Below are 13,178 nucleotides of genomic sequence, written 5' to 3'. Positions count from 1 at the left end.
ACGGGCAGTTGGTAACGAGATAAGAACAGAAGAGAACGACATAGAGGCGAGGAGAAGAGACTGGCCAGGCCTAATCCCCATTGTACAGTTGCAATCGACCAAAAAAGGTCCGTCTCGAGGCTATTGCGCGACGCTGTCGGTGAAGAGGTGAGCAGACGAACGGAGGGACGCGATGGAGACACCAACGCTAGACCACCTTGGGGAAACAGGCAAGTTAGTTCCGAGTCCCTGGTTTCCCTGGTGCTCCTGGCGTGTTCTAGTCTGCTCGTCTAGCTGTGTGAGAGAAGGTGGTTTTGTGAGAAGTCGGGAAGTCCTGATGGCCTCTCAGGGGGCGCCTTCCCTTTCTGGGAGACTCGAGCCAAACGAGGTCACGTGTGTGGATGCCAGAGATCACAGGCAGCAACATTTCCCCCCTTCCGCTTGTCAACCGCCGCCTGTTGACCGTCACTCCCCAACAACTCTCACCTCTTCCTCGAGTCATGTCCGTCCATCCCCCGCCGTCGGTTGGTGTCGGTTGGTACTGCAGTGAGACGTGCTACACACTACATAGCGTCAGGCCACCCCCAACCCAGAGAATAATCAGCGCCTCCCCCCCCCTCTCTGCCTCCCGATCGACAAGGGTGGGGGGGAGATCGACCGAGTGAGAGAAGCATGTTCGTTGCTGGCGAAGGATCGGGACAAGCCGCCCGGCTCAACGGGAACCATTGGGTGACGATATAATAGCCGTGGCCAATACTATATACAGCCTTGGGACAAATACTCTCACTTTTGATTACAGGGCGATGGCGATAATCGACCTGCAGATGAGCTGCCTATGAGATGGCCCATCGCTCTTAGTTCGGCCCCGAACCTATCTGTCTCATCCTGCCGTACCGGGGGGACAGGGAGTCTCGGGATGGATTTGGCAGTCTGCAGTAGGCCAGCTCACCCAACGTGTTCCAGCAAAGTGAGAGAAAGACCGGGTGGTGGTGGGCAGCAGCGGCGAGGGCCGTGATACTGGTATATGATCGTTGTCTGTTTGCACCGAGCGGGGGATTTCCAACAGCAGCGAGCAGCAGCCATCGATCGTTCTCAGGATCCACATCTTCGACTAAACAACACACACACACACACACACACACACACACACACTCGTTCTTTCTTTTCTACAACTTACTCCTCTTTGCCTTTGACTGAAAAAAAAATAGTTCTATTGTTGTTCCTTCAAAAACCACCACCAAACATGGATCTCTTCAGCTGCATCCAGATGTGCATCACCGGGACGACCAACGAGGACTTTTGGATCACCAAGTCTCTCACCACACCACCGGCGAGCAACATGGAATCGGCGTCGTCTCGCTGCTCGGAGAACGACGTTGCGGCTCGCGTGCTGACCACCCTGTTCAACGCGGAGCACGTCACCATCACCACCCGCAAGGAACTCGACGAGATCGTCCGCCCCTACAGCTGGACGCTGAATATCGCCAAGGCCATCTTCGCAGGACTAGAACAAGCCATCAAGAAGGGTATCCAGGCCGGCCCCGCGGTGGCCACTGCGCTCGAGAAAGCGACCGCCGCCGCCGTCGACTTCGCCGCCGATCATCCGCTCTATTGCGCCATTCTCGCGATCGGCGTCCTCGTCCTACTCACCCCCTGGGTCATCGAGATCCTGGGCTTTGGCGAACTCGGTCCCATCGAGGGCTCCTTCGCCGCCGCCTGGCAAGCCAGATACGCCGGCTACGTGCCTAAAAACTCGCTCTTTTCGTACCTGCAGCGCTTGGGCATGGTTTGGAAACATTAATCACTTTAACTTTCGACGATCTTTTCCCTCTCTGCAGGCGCATGGGGGGCTGGCACACGACTGTCCATCCACACGGCTTTCGGTTTTTGTTAATGACAAGCGCTTCATTTAGGATACATCTCCATAGCAATAATTACGGGAATTGTATTAAATTTAGGTTTTATACTCTCCTTCTCCGTAAGGCTGCCTTCTATATACATGGGTTATGGAACAACAGAGAGGAATTCCTTGGCAAACGCTGCAGCTGTAGCCGCCGCGTACGGCTGCCAGGTCTTCAGTTTATGCGAATCGGCGTAGTCGCAGATTCCCCGGATAACAAGACACGGCAGCACGTCCATCAGCCCGGCGGCTTCCATCTCGACGCAGATAACGCCCAGCTCGCGCCGCAGCTCGTCGCGCGTGACGGCGTCCTTGATCAAGATATTGGACGAGCCGATCGTCCCGTAGTGGATTTGCGGCGCCGTGGACCCGCGCGGCGGGCGCGTCACCACCATCTCCGCTCGGCACCGTTGGCAGTCCGGTCCCCTGTGGTGTTGGTGCGGGTACGTCGACTGGAAGAGTACATCCTTCTCCTCGCCCTGGTGGACGTAGTTCCTGTCTCGCATCTCCGGGTGCTTGCGCAGCATCTCTCCCAGATGGTAGTCCAGCTGGTTCCCGTTCACGCTGTGCTGCGCGATTAGTGTCTCTAGCGTTGTCCGCACAATCGGCGGCGGCTTGTTCAGCGACCCGGTTCGCTCGAAGGTGCTGTTGGGGTTCACCTTCCCCCGGTCAAACTGTACCACTCCGCCAAAGGTATCTGTCGGCTTGCTGACCACCACGTCTCCCAAGCGAATATCTAATTTTCCAGGCTCGGCAGAGGGAATCCCGCCTGCAATACCCACCAACAAACCGAAGCGGAGGTACGGGAAATCGTTCTGCAGCTGATTCGCTACAAAGGCGGCGCTGTTGGTTCCAGTCTCCGGCATTACGGCCACGACCACATTGTGATGACTCATTTGTCCGAAAATATACGTGCTCCTCTCATGCGTGGTCGACGGACTGGTGTGTCGGTGATCAAGCATGGCGAGAATGGGCGCCATTTCAACAGCCATCGGGCAGATGATTGCAACCTTGTACGCATCGCGGGGATCCATGCTGGGGGAAAGCGTCGTTAGACTAGTCTGAGATGTGGTCGAGGAATGCGATATCGCGGCTGATGAAGTAGTGTACTCGGTAATGGAACTCTCGGCAATTGAATGGGACCGCTGCATTCCTTGGTGCTTTCCTGCTTGTGCTACCGTAGGTGGTGATAGGTGGATAGCGGTTGACTGTTGGGCGGGCGCATTTGTCTCTCGCTGAGTAGCAAAATCGAGCTCGTGGATCTTGATCTTGAACCCATTGAAGAGTTCATCCTCCAACGGGGACACAACATGTTTGTAAACCAAGTTGCGGAATTCAACATCATCAAAAGACAGAGTTTCAGGAGGCAGGAACTTGTCACAGTCGAGACATGCCTCAATGGCCGCACGATAGTCGTCGTACATGTCCTCCGAGGTCTCGTCCAATACGCGACTCAACATGAAGAATGGAGTGTCTGGTGTCTCCTCCTGTGTGACCGCGTCGTAGTCTTCCTCGGTTGACTCGATTGTCTCTCCATGATGGAGTTCAAGAAGGAGGCGCGCAAAGTCCAAGATGAGAGGGTATTTATGGAGTCGATCTTCAAAAGGTTCCATCTTTTGCGCCCTCTCAAGAGATTTTAGAGAGCTTGTGATATATGGCTGCCGTGTATTCGGCACGCGATCCATGGAAGGATCACACTGAAAGAAAATCATGCCCGCATCCCAGGCGTCCTGGATCCATGGACCATCACAGAGCTGTAACATGGTATGCGCAAGAATCACGGCAAGGATTCTCTTCTCCTTGAGCGTAACCTTGGAGCGATCCTTTTTAGTTTTCTTCACGAAGAGGTGGCCATTGTCTAGCAACAAACGCAGTGAGATGATGGGAGACCACTCCGGATTTGGCCTTCTTTCCCGCTGGTGAGAACGATCCCACAGCTGCTCTCTAGCAGCCAGAAGACGTAACAATTGTCTCCTGCCCTGAGAGCGAGTGATGGTATCGCAAAGGTTCCTAACTTCGGAGTCTCGTTTTCCTATCTGAACTGAGCTGACCAACAGCTGTCAGAACCGACATTGCTATTCAATAGAGATAGAACCCCCAGCTACATACCTTCGAACGGAACATTTGGCCTCTTGCCATTTCAAGGGCTCTTGACATGTCGACAAGAACATGTCTACCTCCAGTTCGGGATCCGTCGCTTGATGAACAGGTAGGTATAGCCTTGCTACATGATCCCAGCAGCAGCCCTCCAAACAGCCTGTCAGAGACAAATGTAGATTGTGCAAAAGCTCACGGATATCTGAATCTGAACAGTCGTCTTGTTGAATCTTATCCTCGACACGCTGCGGCTTTGGTTCATCAATAGTGATACGCGGCTCCGCCTTCGACCGGTACGCTTGTCTAACAACCCGAACAAACGAACCCATCTCCTGAAGAATTGCCACATAGTCCTTGTCTTCCAGAGCTCGTATTGGGCTATCCAGATCTTTCGTACTGCCGCTGTGGCACCTTTCCATCACGATTTGCAGTTTTGGATAGAGAGAAGCCGGGGCTTGAGGATCTAACGGTGGCGATGGCTTTCTCATATAGTCTTGTAACGATCCCTTTGGTTCTCTTTCTGCACGAGAATGTGGGGAACGGCCAAAGAGCTTTCTGAAGCCTTTCTGTTTCTGCGGCTTCTCCGAGTCCTTACCCTAGATCACTACCCGTCAGTTTCATCCGAACCTTTCTCTTCGCCGAACCTCATCAAACGTACCAGATTCTCTGCCAACAAAACTGGACTCTCGCTCTCATTGGAGCACAGCAGGCTATCGTCCAGCAACTGTTCAAACGCTGCGAGAAGACTCTTCAACGCATCAAGACATTGCCGGAATTCCACGGCCGATAATTCACAGTCGGGATAAACGTCAAGGAGAATCATCCGAACGTCGATCTGGAAGAAATCTCGGTGATTCGTCTCTCTCTCGGCCTGGAGGACTTTCTCTCTCCCAGTGCCCGGCCGTTGCTTATCGTCGCTGCGGGGAGGGGAAGAGCGGCTGAAGAGGTGATGGGCTGCCTGGAGCAGCTCCCACTGCTCTGCGCCCTCGATAGCCAGTTTCATCGTGGCCAGAGTCGTGTCCCATCCCCTGCCCGTCCTCTCGCAGGCAACGGTCAGCCTAAAAGATCGAGGGAGGGAAAAAGAAAGTGGTGGGAGCTGACACTTCACTGACACCTGACAGCACAGACCACGTGCCAGGGCGGGGGAATCCCTGCAGCCTTGCCTTGGCTCTGGTCAAATCTCGCCCTCGCTCTTCTCCCCAACAGACGAGATGGCGTCCGACAGGTATGATGGACATGTTGACTCCTCATCGACACGATGAGCACTAAGGGTATGGGAGTCACAGGAAGCGACGGCACGTCGGTTGCCAGCCCTGTCGCCATCCATGACATGACGGCGGCGTGTATCTCGCTGTTTGAGGAGGTTCTGGCGACACTGCAGCCTGATACGGAGGACTTCGAGCTGGTAGAAACTGAGCTTGGACGTCTGAATATCTGGGCGAGCAATATCGGTGCCCTAGCCCAAGAGACAGCGTCCCTAGATTACCGTCTTCGCCACAGCCAAGACATCAAGGCTCTGGTCGTACAGCTTCTGGAGGTGCTACGCCGCAATCTCAAGCATGGTGAGAAGAACTTGCTTCAATTGTCTTGCCTGGCTGACTTTTCGGTAAAGCTACAGTGGCCAGCGCTGAAGCTCGAAGTGTGGCTGCGACAAAAGCGGCAGAAGAGGGACAGTACTGGTCACAGTCACTGTCAGAGGCGATACAAGCATCAGGGGCAAGCATCGACAGATTACACACGCTGGCAGTCGTGATTCGGAAATCTTCGGCACAGAGCAGAAGTCTCCGCGCTAAAGCCTTTGCAAGTGAAGACGACAAGGAGAACTTTGAGCAATTCGCTTTGACCATATTGAAGCACCGGTTCAAGGAGGCCGCCGGACCCTTGTGTGAACAGCTTGCCAGCTCAATCGCTATGCGTCGCAAGCAGTTTATATACAAGTCGAAGCATCAGAAGAAACTTGCGTTTCAAAAGACAACGAGAACGCCAAATACGACAGCCAATGCTCAAAATCCGACCACTCCACACACTACCCGGGAAACCGAGGGCCATGATAGTCCGTCTACCTTGAACCCTGAACCGTCCTTGTCATCTCAAGGGTTTCAGCACACACCAAGGGCACTACCCAGTAGATTTGCTCCTTCGCAGACCAATGCATCGACGCTGGATCCAAAGCAATTCTACAGGCTGCTGCAAAATCCGCCTCCGTCCATTGCCAGCAAAGGAACGTCCATTCGTGACACAAAACTGGATTATCCGCCAGCCCCAACCATTAGAGAAGGTCAAAAGGAATGTGTCTGTCCATATTGTTGTGAGATTCTCCCCACAGCAAAAGCGAAAAACGACCGTTCGTGGAGGCATCATGTAGATGCCGATATCGAGCCGTACGTCTGCATTTCGGAGAAATGTCGGGCGACACCAACTCAGTTCGTCAAGTTTGAGGATTGGACTCAGCATATGGCCCAGCATGGACCATCGGAGCATGCGTGGAATGTGCACCTTGCTCGATGGCACTGTCCTGCATGCGAAGCGCAGGAAGCGTTCCGGTGGAAGGAGGATTTTGGGCACCATATGAAATTCATTCACGCCGAGAGATTCACACCGTCCCAATTGTCGACTCTCGTCCGGCGCAGCACGCTATCAGTACCACGGGAGGCTTTTGTCTGCCCTTTTTGCAACTGTCTCCCAGAAGAGATCGAACGCATCACCCCTGATAATCGAAGCAAGATGCCGGACCTGCTGCCAAAACATATTGCCGGTCATTTGAAATCTCTTCTTTTCCTATCCCTGCCATATCGGGATGATATCAACGACGATCTGTCAGCTGCCAGCAACCATCCGTCCCGCGGCGGTATCATTCCAGGGGACAACGAGGACGAAAGGAGTGTCGCGGACTCCGATTTATCTAGCATGTCGCTGATATTTAATGGTCACCAGGCAGCAGTACACGAAGAACTTTTGCAAAATGAGCGACTTTTGAAGGAAGAAATATTCCCCCACGAATATGAAGACACGGACGGTGCTTGGGCCTTTTTACCTGAGAGGCCGTACGAAAGGGAAGAGGACCCTATAATCCAAAGATTTACTGCTTTTTCACTCGAGCAAGGAGCTCTTATAGCCCATCATGCAGCAGTCAACTCTTCTGAGAGGAAAGCCCATTTTCCATTGTTCCTAATTCCTATTGCTAAGCCCAGGTGCTTTGTTGGCCGACAGGCTGAGTTACAATCAATCCGCGAAGCCCTGGACGGACACGGAGGACAGGGTCGTGCATTGACATTGTCAGGATTGCAGGGTGCAGGGTACGTGTTTTCTCCTCTCAGTTCTGTTCAAGAAACTGATAGTGCTTGCCGTTGAAAGGAAGTCGGCGATCGTAGCTCAATACTGCTACTTACGAATGGCTGAAAACCCCAACTCGGACATTTTTTGGATCAACTGCTCTGACCAGGCGTCATTCCTTGAGAGTTGCCTTTCCATAGCCAAACTGCTAGACCTCATCGTCGAAAAGGAATTCGACCCTGTTTATATTATCAATGCAATAGCCCAGCGGCTGGTGGAGTATTCAAGAAAAGGCACCCTTTTTGTCCTCGATGGATTTGATCACTCCCTTGAAAGTTTTGGCCCTCCGGATGTCGTCCCACTAGTATTGGCTCGTTTACGTCGAGACGGCCAATCAATTGTCATCACAACCTGCAACAAAGCTAGTCACAGAATGCCAGGATTAGATTCCATCCCTATAACTCATATCGAGCTTATGGGCTCCAGAGATGCCACTGAGCTTCTATCACAACATTTGACGAGAGGGGAGACGAAGGATATGGAAAAACTTGCCAATCTCTTGGGAGGAAGTCCATTCGCCATTGTCCGGCTGGCAGAAGTCATCAACGCATCGGCATCATTCCCTCTAGAGATATACGTGAATGAGCTGGAAACCTGTCCTTCAACACCCAGCTCTGTATTGGAAGAGTTCGGCGGAGGCCTGGAAGAACTATTTGATAGAATATCTGAGACTGACCGGGAGTTGGCTGCAGCAATTCAGCCCGCAGCATTTCTCGACGCAAAGAATATTCCGTGGTCACTCTTGCAACTTTTACCAACAGACCTCGTGCGTGTTATCCGCAGGTTGGAGGAACTATACCTTATTTCAGTGGATTATAGCCATCGTACCCTCACGTTGCGCACACATGTACAGCGGGCAATTTACTTTTGGATTAAACTCAGAGACCGATTTCAACCCCTGGTTGCTCTCGCGGCCAAGGCGGTTCTTCGAGAGTTTCCAAAGCCAGGGTTCGAGACTCGGAAAAAGTGCGCAGCTCTTGTCCCGCATGCCAGGCGTTTATTGAATAGTGGACTCTGCGACTTCATCACTGCAACAACCCTCCTTCACAAACTATCACATTATGAATACGGAGAAGAGCTGTTCATAGCAGCCGAAAAGGATGCGCTTGAGGAATGGGCGATGTACCGAGACCGTCCCAAGCCCCATCAGACTCAAGACGAATGTGCGCTACTCCTGGGAAAGATAAGAGGCATTCGAGGAGATTATTTGGGTTCTATGGCGTACTTCAATGAAGTTTGTCCGTATTTAACGCCGGATAGGATTCCGCCACGAGAGTTGATGGAACGCGACCTTGAAGTGAGCCTGATGCTCATGCGCCAGGGAAGAGTCAATGAACCAAAGGGTCATCTAAAGGAAGCAGAGAGATGGGTAAATATCAATACTTCAGATCAAGAATTTGCTCTCAAAGTCAAGGATGCCATGGGCCTGCTCTACGTGGAGGACGGCGACCTAGGTCTGGCAGAAGCCACACTTCGATCGACTCTGGAAGAAAAGGAAGAATTCTACGGTATATCACATCCTTCCACTCTGGCGACACGATGTAACATCATGCGAGTACTCTCTGAAGATATGGAGTATGAGCAAGCGAAGGAAGAAGCTGAAGTGATGCGGAGACTATACGAGCAGATTGGATACCCTCACTGCTCTGGGGCTCTCGCGTGCATCAACAATCTAGCATGCATTGCATGGAACAACGCAGACTGGGAGCAGGCTCAGCGACAGTTCCAGACGGTGGCCGATGGATACGAAAGGATCTTTGGTCCCCAGCATCTGAACACATATCAGGCAAGAACCAATCTCGCCAAAACGATCATTAAACTGAACCACACTGCGGAGGCTGAGAGGATCTTCCAGGAGACGCTGGACCAGATGCGGACTGACAAGTATTACACGCCGGCGCACGACAAGCTTCGCATGAATATTGAGAACAGCCTGGCAAAATTGTTCAAGGCGCAAGAGAAACTCGAGAGCGCCGAACGGGTGTACAAGAAGATTCTGCGTGAACTTGAGCAATCTGACCCAACGAGGCAATGGGACACTTCAAAGTGCCGAGCGGAGCTATTGAAGATCCAAACAGAGATGAAAACTTTGAAAGCAGCTCGAAACCCGTCTATGACAGATGAAACGAACAGCGAGGAAGAGAGGGCTTCCAAATCGGCCTTTCGCCTAGACTACATGTAGTGACAAGTCATATTCCTACCATATACATGGTTACAGACAATCTCAAGCCGATTTCAAACAAGGCTAGTCTCATCAACAACTTCAACCCCTGCTGAATTCAAAAGCCCATGCCGTGGTGGTATCCGTCTGATAGATGGGAAACACCAGAGTGTCATTTGCATACGTGTGGGCGACGATGCCGCGGTTGGACGGAGCCCCAGTGACGGCGAAATGGTCTGTTCCAGCAAACCCCCAGGTCTGGATGTCGACGGTCCCCTCAGCTGGCAGGCCGACGGCAGTCATGCCGTTGACGGTGATGGCCCAGGTGCCCTCTGTGATGCGGGTGCCGGAGAGGATGCGGACCTTGTCGGAGTCGACGGTGGCATAGACGTCAAACAGGCGGTCGGCCGTACCCGTGGTGTTGACACGGTGGCCGGTCATGTTGGTGTTGTAGTAGCGGTAGACCTGCCACTCCGGGGCCGCGGCATAGTCCGTCGCGGTATAGTTGTACGGGTCATCGATCTTGGTGAGCAGGTTGGCGAACAGGTCGTGCAGCGTGAGTCCGTCCATCCAGTTGCCTCGCAGGCCGAGCGTCTCGTACCGCTCCAGCCGTGAGATCCACCATGCGGCAGGCGCAGGGAACTGCTCCGGAAACGTCGCGTACTCGTTGATGTTCACCTGGCGTGCTGGCAACCCGTACTCTGCCAGCAGGGCCGTCAGCGTCGCGTTGGTGATCTGCAGGTCGTCGTCGGGCGAGTCTACATCCGCCTCCAGATGGTACGAGTACTGGTCGGGGACGGTGTCGTTGCCCTCGACCTGGCTCAGCCACAGTGTCCAGAAGTCATCTGTGCCGGAGGGAGCCGTGGCCAGCGAGGGCCCAGTGATCTGAACGCCGTCATACTTGGAGTTATCACTGCATCAAGGATTAACACTGAAAGCTTTTTTTTTTTATGTTCCTTCCAATCTATCAGTCTCACCGGATGATCTTGGATGTGCGGACAAAGAGATCCACCCATTGCTGCGCGGATCGCGCCCAGAAGACCGTCTCATCAGGCTCGTTCCACGTATCCCAGACGAGGGCGTCAAGAGCATCGTACTCGGCCATGTCGGCCAGGAGCGTGGTGACAAACAGGTCGTAGTTGGTCCAGTCACCGTCGTCGCCGGGCCATACGGTCGAGTCGTTGGCATGGTCGGTGCCCCAGACATCGTGTGGGAGGATGATGAAGCTGCCTCCATACTCTCGCGTCGTGCGGTAGTTGGACAGCGTCGAGTGCAGTCGGCACAGGTACTCGTCGTACCCCCAGATCCAGCCACGGCAGGGGGCTTCCAGCTGCGCCCCTCCTGCGCGGTTGTACCGGAATCCCATGTCCGTGTACCAATGACTCTGGACCTGGTTGTACGTGTCTGGGATGCCATAGATGAATCCGGATGCCAGGTGTTGGGGGCTCCCCTTGGACAGCGACAGATCGACGACGGCCGAATCCACGGCCAGGACGACAGCTGCGGCCTGCGCCAGTCCGAGGAGCGAATACTTCCAGTGCATGATGGGTGAGAATGATCGATTGATGGCTGGTTGACCGGAGTGATTTTCTTCAGTGAGACGATATCGATCTATATATACCCGCTTCCTTCCTCCGCTCTTATTCAGGAACCCGCCTGCGGACCGAGAATGCGGGGAGCACGAATGTGGGGAGATCCTTCGAAAAAAAGAGTGTTGAATATACGATGGTTTTCCCGAGAGAATAATAGCAAACAACAGCAGGAAGCAGGGGAGATTCCGGCGGGGGAATCTATTTCTGATGGCGTGTTGGACCCCGCCAGACGATGTTTGACGATCGGCCAATTCTCTCCACCGGAGTTTCAGGAGATCATCCCGGTGGATCGACAGGGTATATTCCATGCTGGTATGTTTATAGCTATGGATAGGTGTAATTGGGTGTTTCATTCCTGTATGAGATGAGTATAAATAGTCTGTGTTGGTTGCCGAGTATGCGGATGGTGAAGATCCTAGCGATAATATATCATTTTAGTATACACTGTTTATACACTCGATATACACTTAATATAAACCGTTTATATACTCAATATAGACTTGATATACACTTAAATATATTCACTGGAATGAAATCAAAGAAATACAGAAATCATTCTATATACTTTTATTTCCACAAGTTATCTAGTATAGTCATGATGAAGCACTAGTGATGTCAGGCATAGTATAAGAGTGGTTTGTTTCCCACCTATTCTGAAACACCATCTCATAGAAACTATCAATTAAATAATATATTGTTATCCACCAATCTACTCGACAAAATGTACAACCGCCTCGACAAAGACCGCTGCGTCTTTCTCTTCATCGACCACCAGGCCGGCCTGATCCAGCTGGTCCGCGACTTTGGGCCCGACGAGTTCCGCAACAACGTACTCGCCCTGGTCGACACGGCGAGATACTTTGACATCCCTACTGTCTTGACTTCCTCCTTTGAGTCAGGTCCCAATGGTCCCCTCGTGCAGGAGATTCCTGACCGATTGCCCAAAGCGCCTGTTATTCGTCGACCGGGCGAGATCAACGCCATGGACAATCCTGATTTTGTCAAGGCTGTGGAAGCGACTGGTCGGAAGCAGGTCGTCATCAGGTAGGAAAATAAAAATCTCCCTCTGTCTTCCTATCTCTCTGTGTGTGTGTGTGTTGATAACGGGTCAGTGGCGTATTGACCGAAGTGTGCGCAACATTCCCTGCCCTCAGCCTGGTGGAAAAAGGGTACGAGGTCTTCGTGGCGACCGACGCATCTGGTACGTTTGCAGAGCACACGCGCGAGGCTGCCCACAAACGGCTACAGCAGCATGGCGTTCAACTGCTCAACTGGGCAGCCATCTCGTCGGAGCTGCAGCGCGACTGGAGACGAGACGTGCAGGGGTTTGGCGAGCTGTGGCGGAAGTACGTGCCGGGGTACTGGTGCTTGATGCAGAGTTACTCGCAGGCAAAGGATTAGTATGGAGGTTGGTGAGGTCAATAGAAGAGAGAGAGAAGTCGTGTCTTCTGCCTTCCCGATTGGGATGGTCACGTGTCAGACACGTGAAAGAAGTACACGTGATTTCACTAGGCTTGGACCTTCCGTCAAGAATTCCAAATCAACTTCACTTCCTCGTCTCCTCTTCGTCATCCCCTGCTTGTGTCGTCTGTAGGCCTCATCCACGGCGATTGCCTTTGACAACAGTTTCGGGTCTGTCACTCTATTAGGACTAGTTATACTGGCTGACTGTTTCAAAGTGATTAGATCCCCGTCGACCACATGCCAGAACGGCCAAACCCTTGTCCGATCGACGCAATATCCGCGGCTACTAAATCCTGCCCCTCCGCCTGGCTAGAACATGGAGAGGTCAAACTACCCGACGAAGAACATGGTGAAAGAGGTTCCCGGGGTGCTTTGGACGGAGTAGATACCGAATTGGCCTGGGAGACCATCACCGCTAGTCATGGCTGGCTGCTCTCCTCTCTATTCGAGACAAACCAACCTCGGAGACCTTATAGGACGTGTTCGGACAAGCAGGGGCTGTTGCTGCTTTTCACATGAACGCTGCGTCTAGACCAAATCCCGGGTGATCGCATGTCGGCCGTGATTTGTGCGCATATCCATGCCAGCGTCACTTGCAGAAGGATTTTGCGGGGGAAGAACTCCATGACAAGTGGACTTTTGTCAGCAAGTG

General features: G+C 52.8%; 5 protein-coding genes across 5 annotated transcripts; 3 read left to right on the top strand and 2 right to left on the bottom strand.

The window, feature by feature from the left end:
* Nucleotides 1-1,318: 1,318 nt before the first annotated feature.
* ASPZODRAFT_76627 (hypothetical protein) lies at nucleotides 1,319-1,780 on the top strand (the record flags this gene model as incomplete). Its single annotated transcript, XM_022730111.1, has 1 exon — nucleotides 1,319-1,780. The coding sequence occupies one exon, from the start codon at nucleotides 1,319-1,321 to the stop codon at nucleotides 1,778-1,780; it is 462 nt and encodes a 153-aa protein (XP_022577064.1).
* Nucleotides 1,781-1,983: 203 nt separating this feature from the next.
* On the bottom strand, nucleotides 1,984-4,979 carry ASPZODRAFT_147193 (hypothetical protein; the record flags this gene model as incomplete). The annotated part of the gene is made up of 3 exons (XM_022725241.1): nucleotides 1,984-3,925; nucleotides 3,989-4,572; nucleotides 4,635-4,979. 3 exons carry the CDS (start codon nucleotides 4,977-4,979, stop codon nucleotides 1,984-1,986), a joined length of 2,871 nt encoding a protein of 956 aa, XP_022577063.1.
* A 255-nt stretch (nucleotides 4,980-5,234) lies between these two features.
* Nucleotides 5,235-9,491, top strand: ASPZODRAFT_20323 (hypothetical protein; the record flags this gene model as incomplete). Its single annotated transcript, XM_022727571.1, has 3 exons — nucleotides 5,235-5,538; nucleotides 5,589-7,272; nucleotides 7,331-9,491. The coding sequence occupies 3 exons, from the start codon at nucleotides 5,235-5,237 to the stop codon at nucleotides 9,489-9,491; spliced, it is 4,149 nt and encodes a 1,382-aa protein (XP_022577062.1).
* An 81-nt stretch (nucleotides 9,492-9,572) lies between these two features.
* On the bottom strand, nucleotides 9,573-11,013 carry ASPZODRAFT_76619 (hypothetical protein; the record flags this gene model as incomplete). The annotated part of the gene is made up of 2 exons (XM_022730109.1): nucleotides 9,573-10,383; nucleotides 10,448-11,013. 2 exons carry the CDS (start codon nucleotides 11,011-11,013, stop codon nucleotides 9,573-9,575), a joined length of 1,377 nt encoding a protein of 458 aa, XP_022577061.1.
* A 770-nt stretch (nucleotides 11,014-11,783) lies between these two features.
* ASPZODRAFT_104949 (hypothetical protein) lies at nucleotides 11,784-12,463 on the top strand (the record flags this gene model as incomplete). Its single annotated transcript, XM_022720873.1, has 2 exons — nucleotides 11,784-12,106; nucleotides 12,175-12,463. The coding sequence occupies 2 exons, from the start codon at nucleotides 11,784-11,786 to the stop codon at nucleotides 12,461-12,463; spliced, it is 612 nt and encodes a 203-aa protein (XP_022577060.1).
* Between the last annotated feature and the right edge of the window lie 715 nt (nucleotides 12,464-13,178).

The sequence above is a fragment of the Penicilliopsis zonata genome (assembly GCF_001890105.1).
Source record: "Penicilliopsis zonata CBS 506.65 unplaced genomic scaffold ASPZOscaffold_27, whole genome shotgun sequence".
Taxonomy (NCBI): Eukaryota; Fungi; Ascomycota; class Eurotiomycetes; order Eurotiales; family Aspergillaceae; genus Penicilliopsis; species Penicilliopsis zonata.
This window is presented reverse-complemented; position numbering and strand designations above follow the sequence as displayed.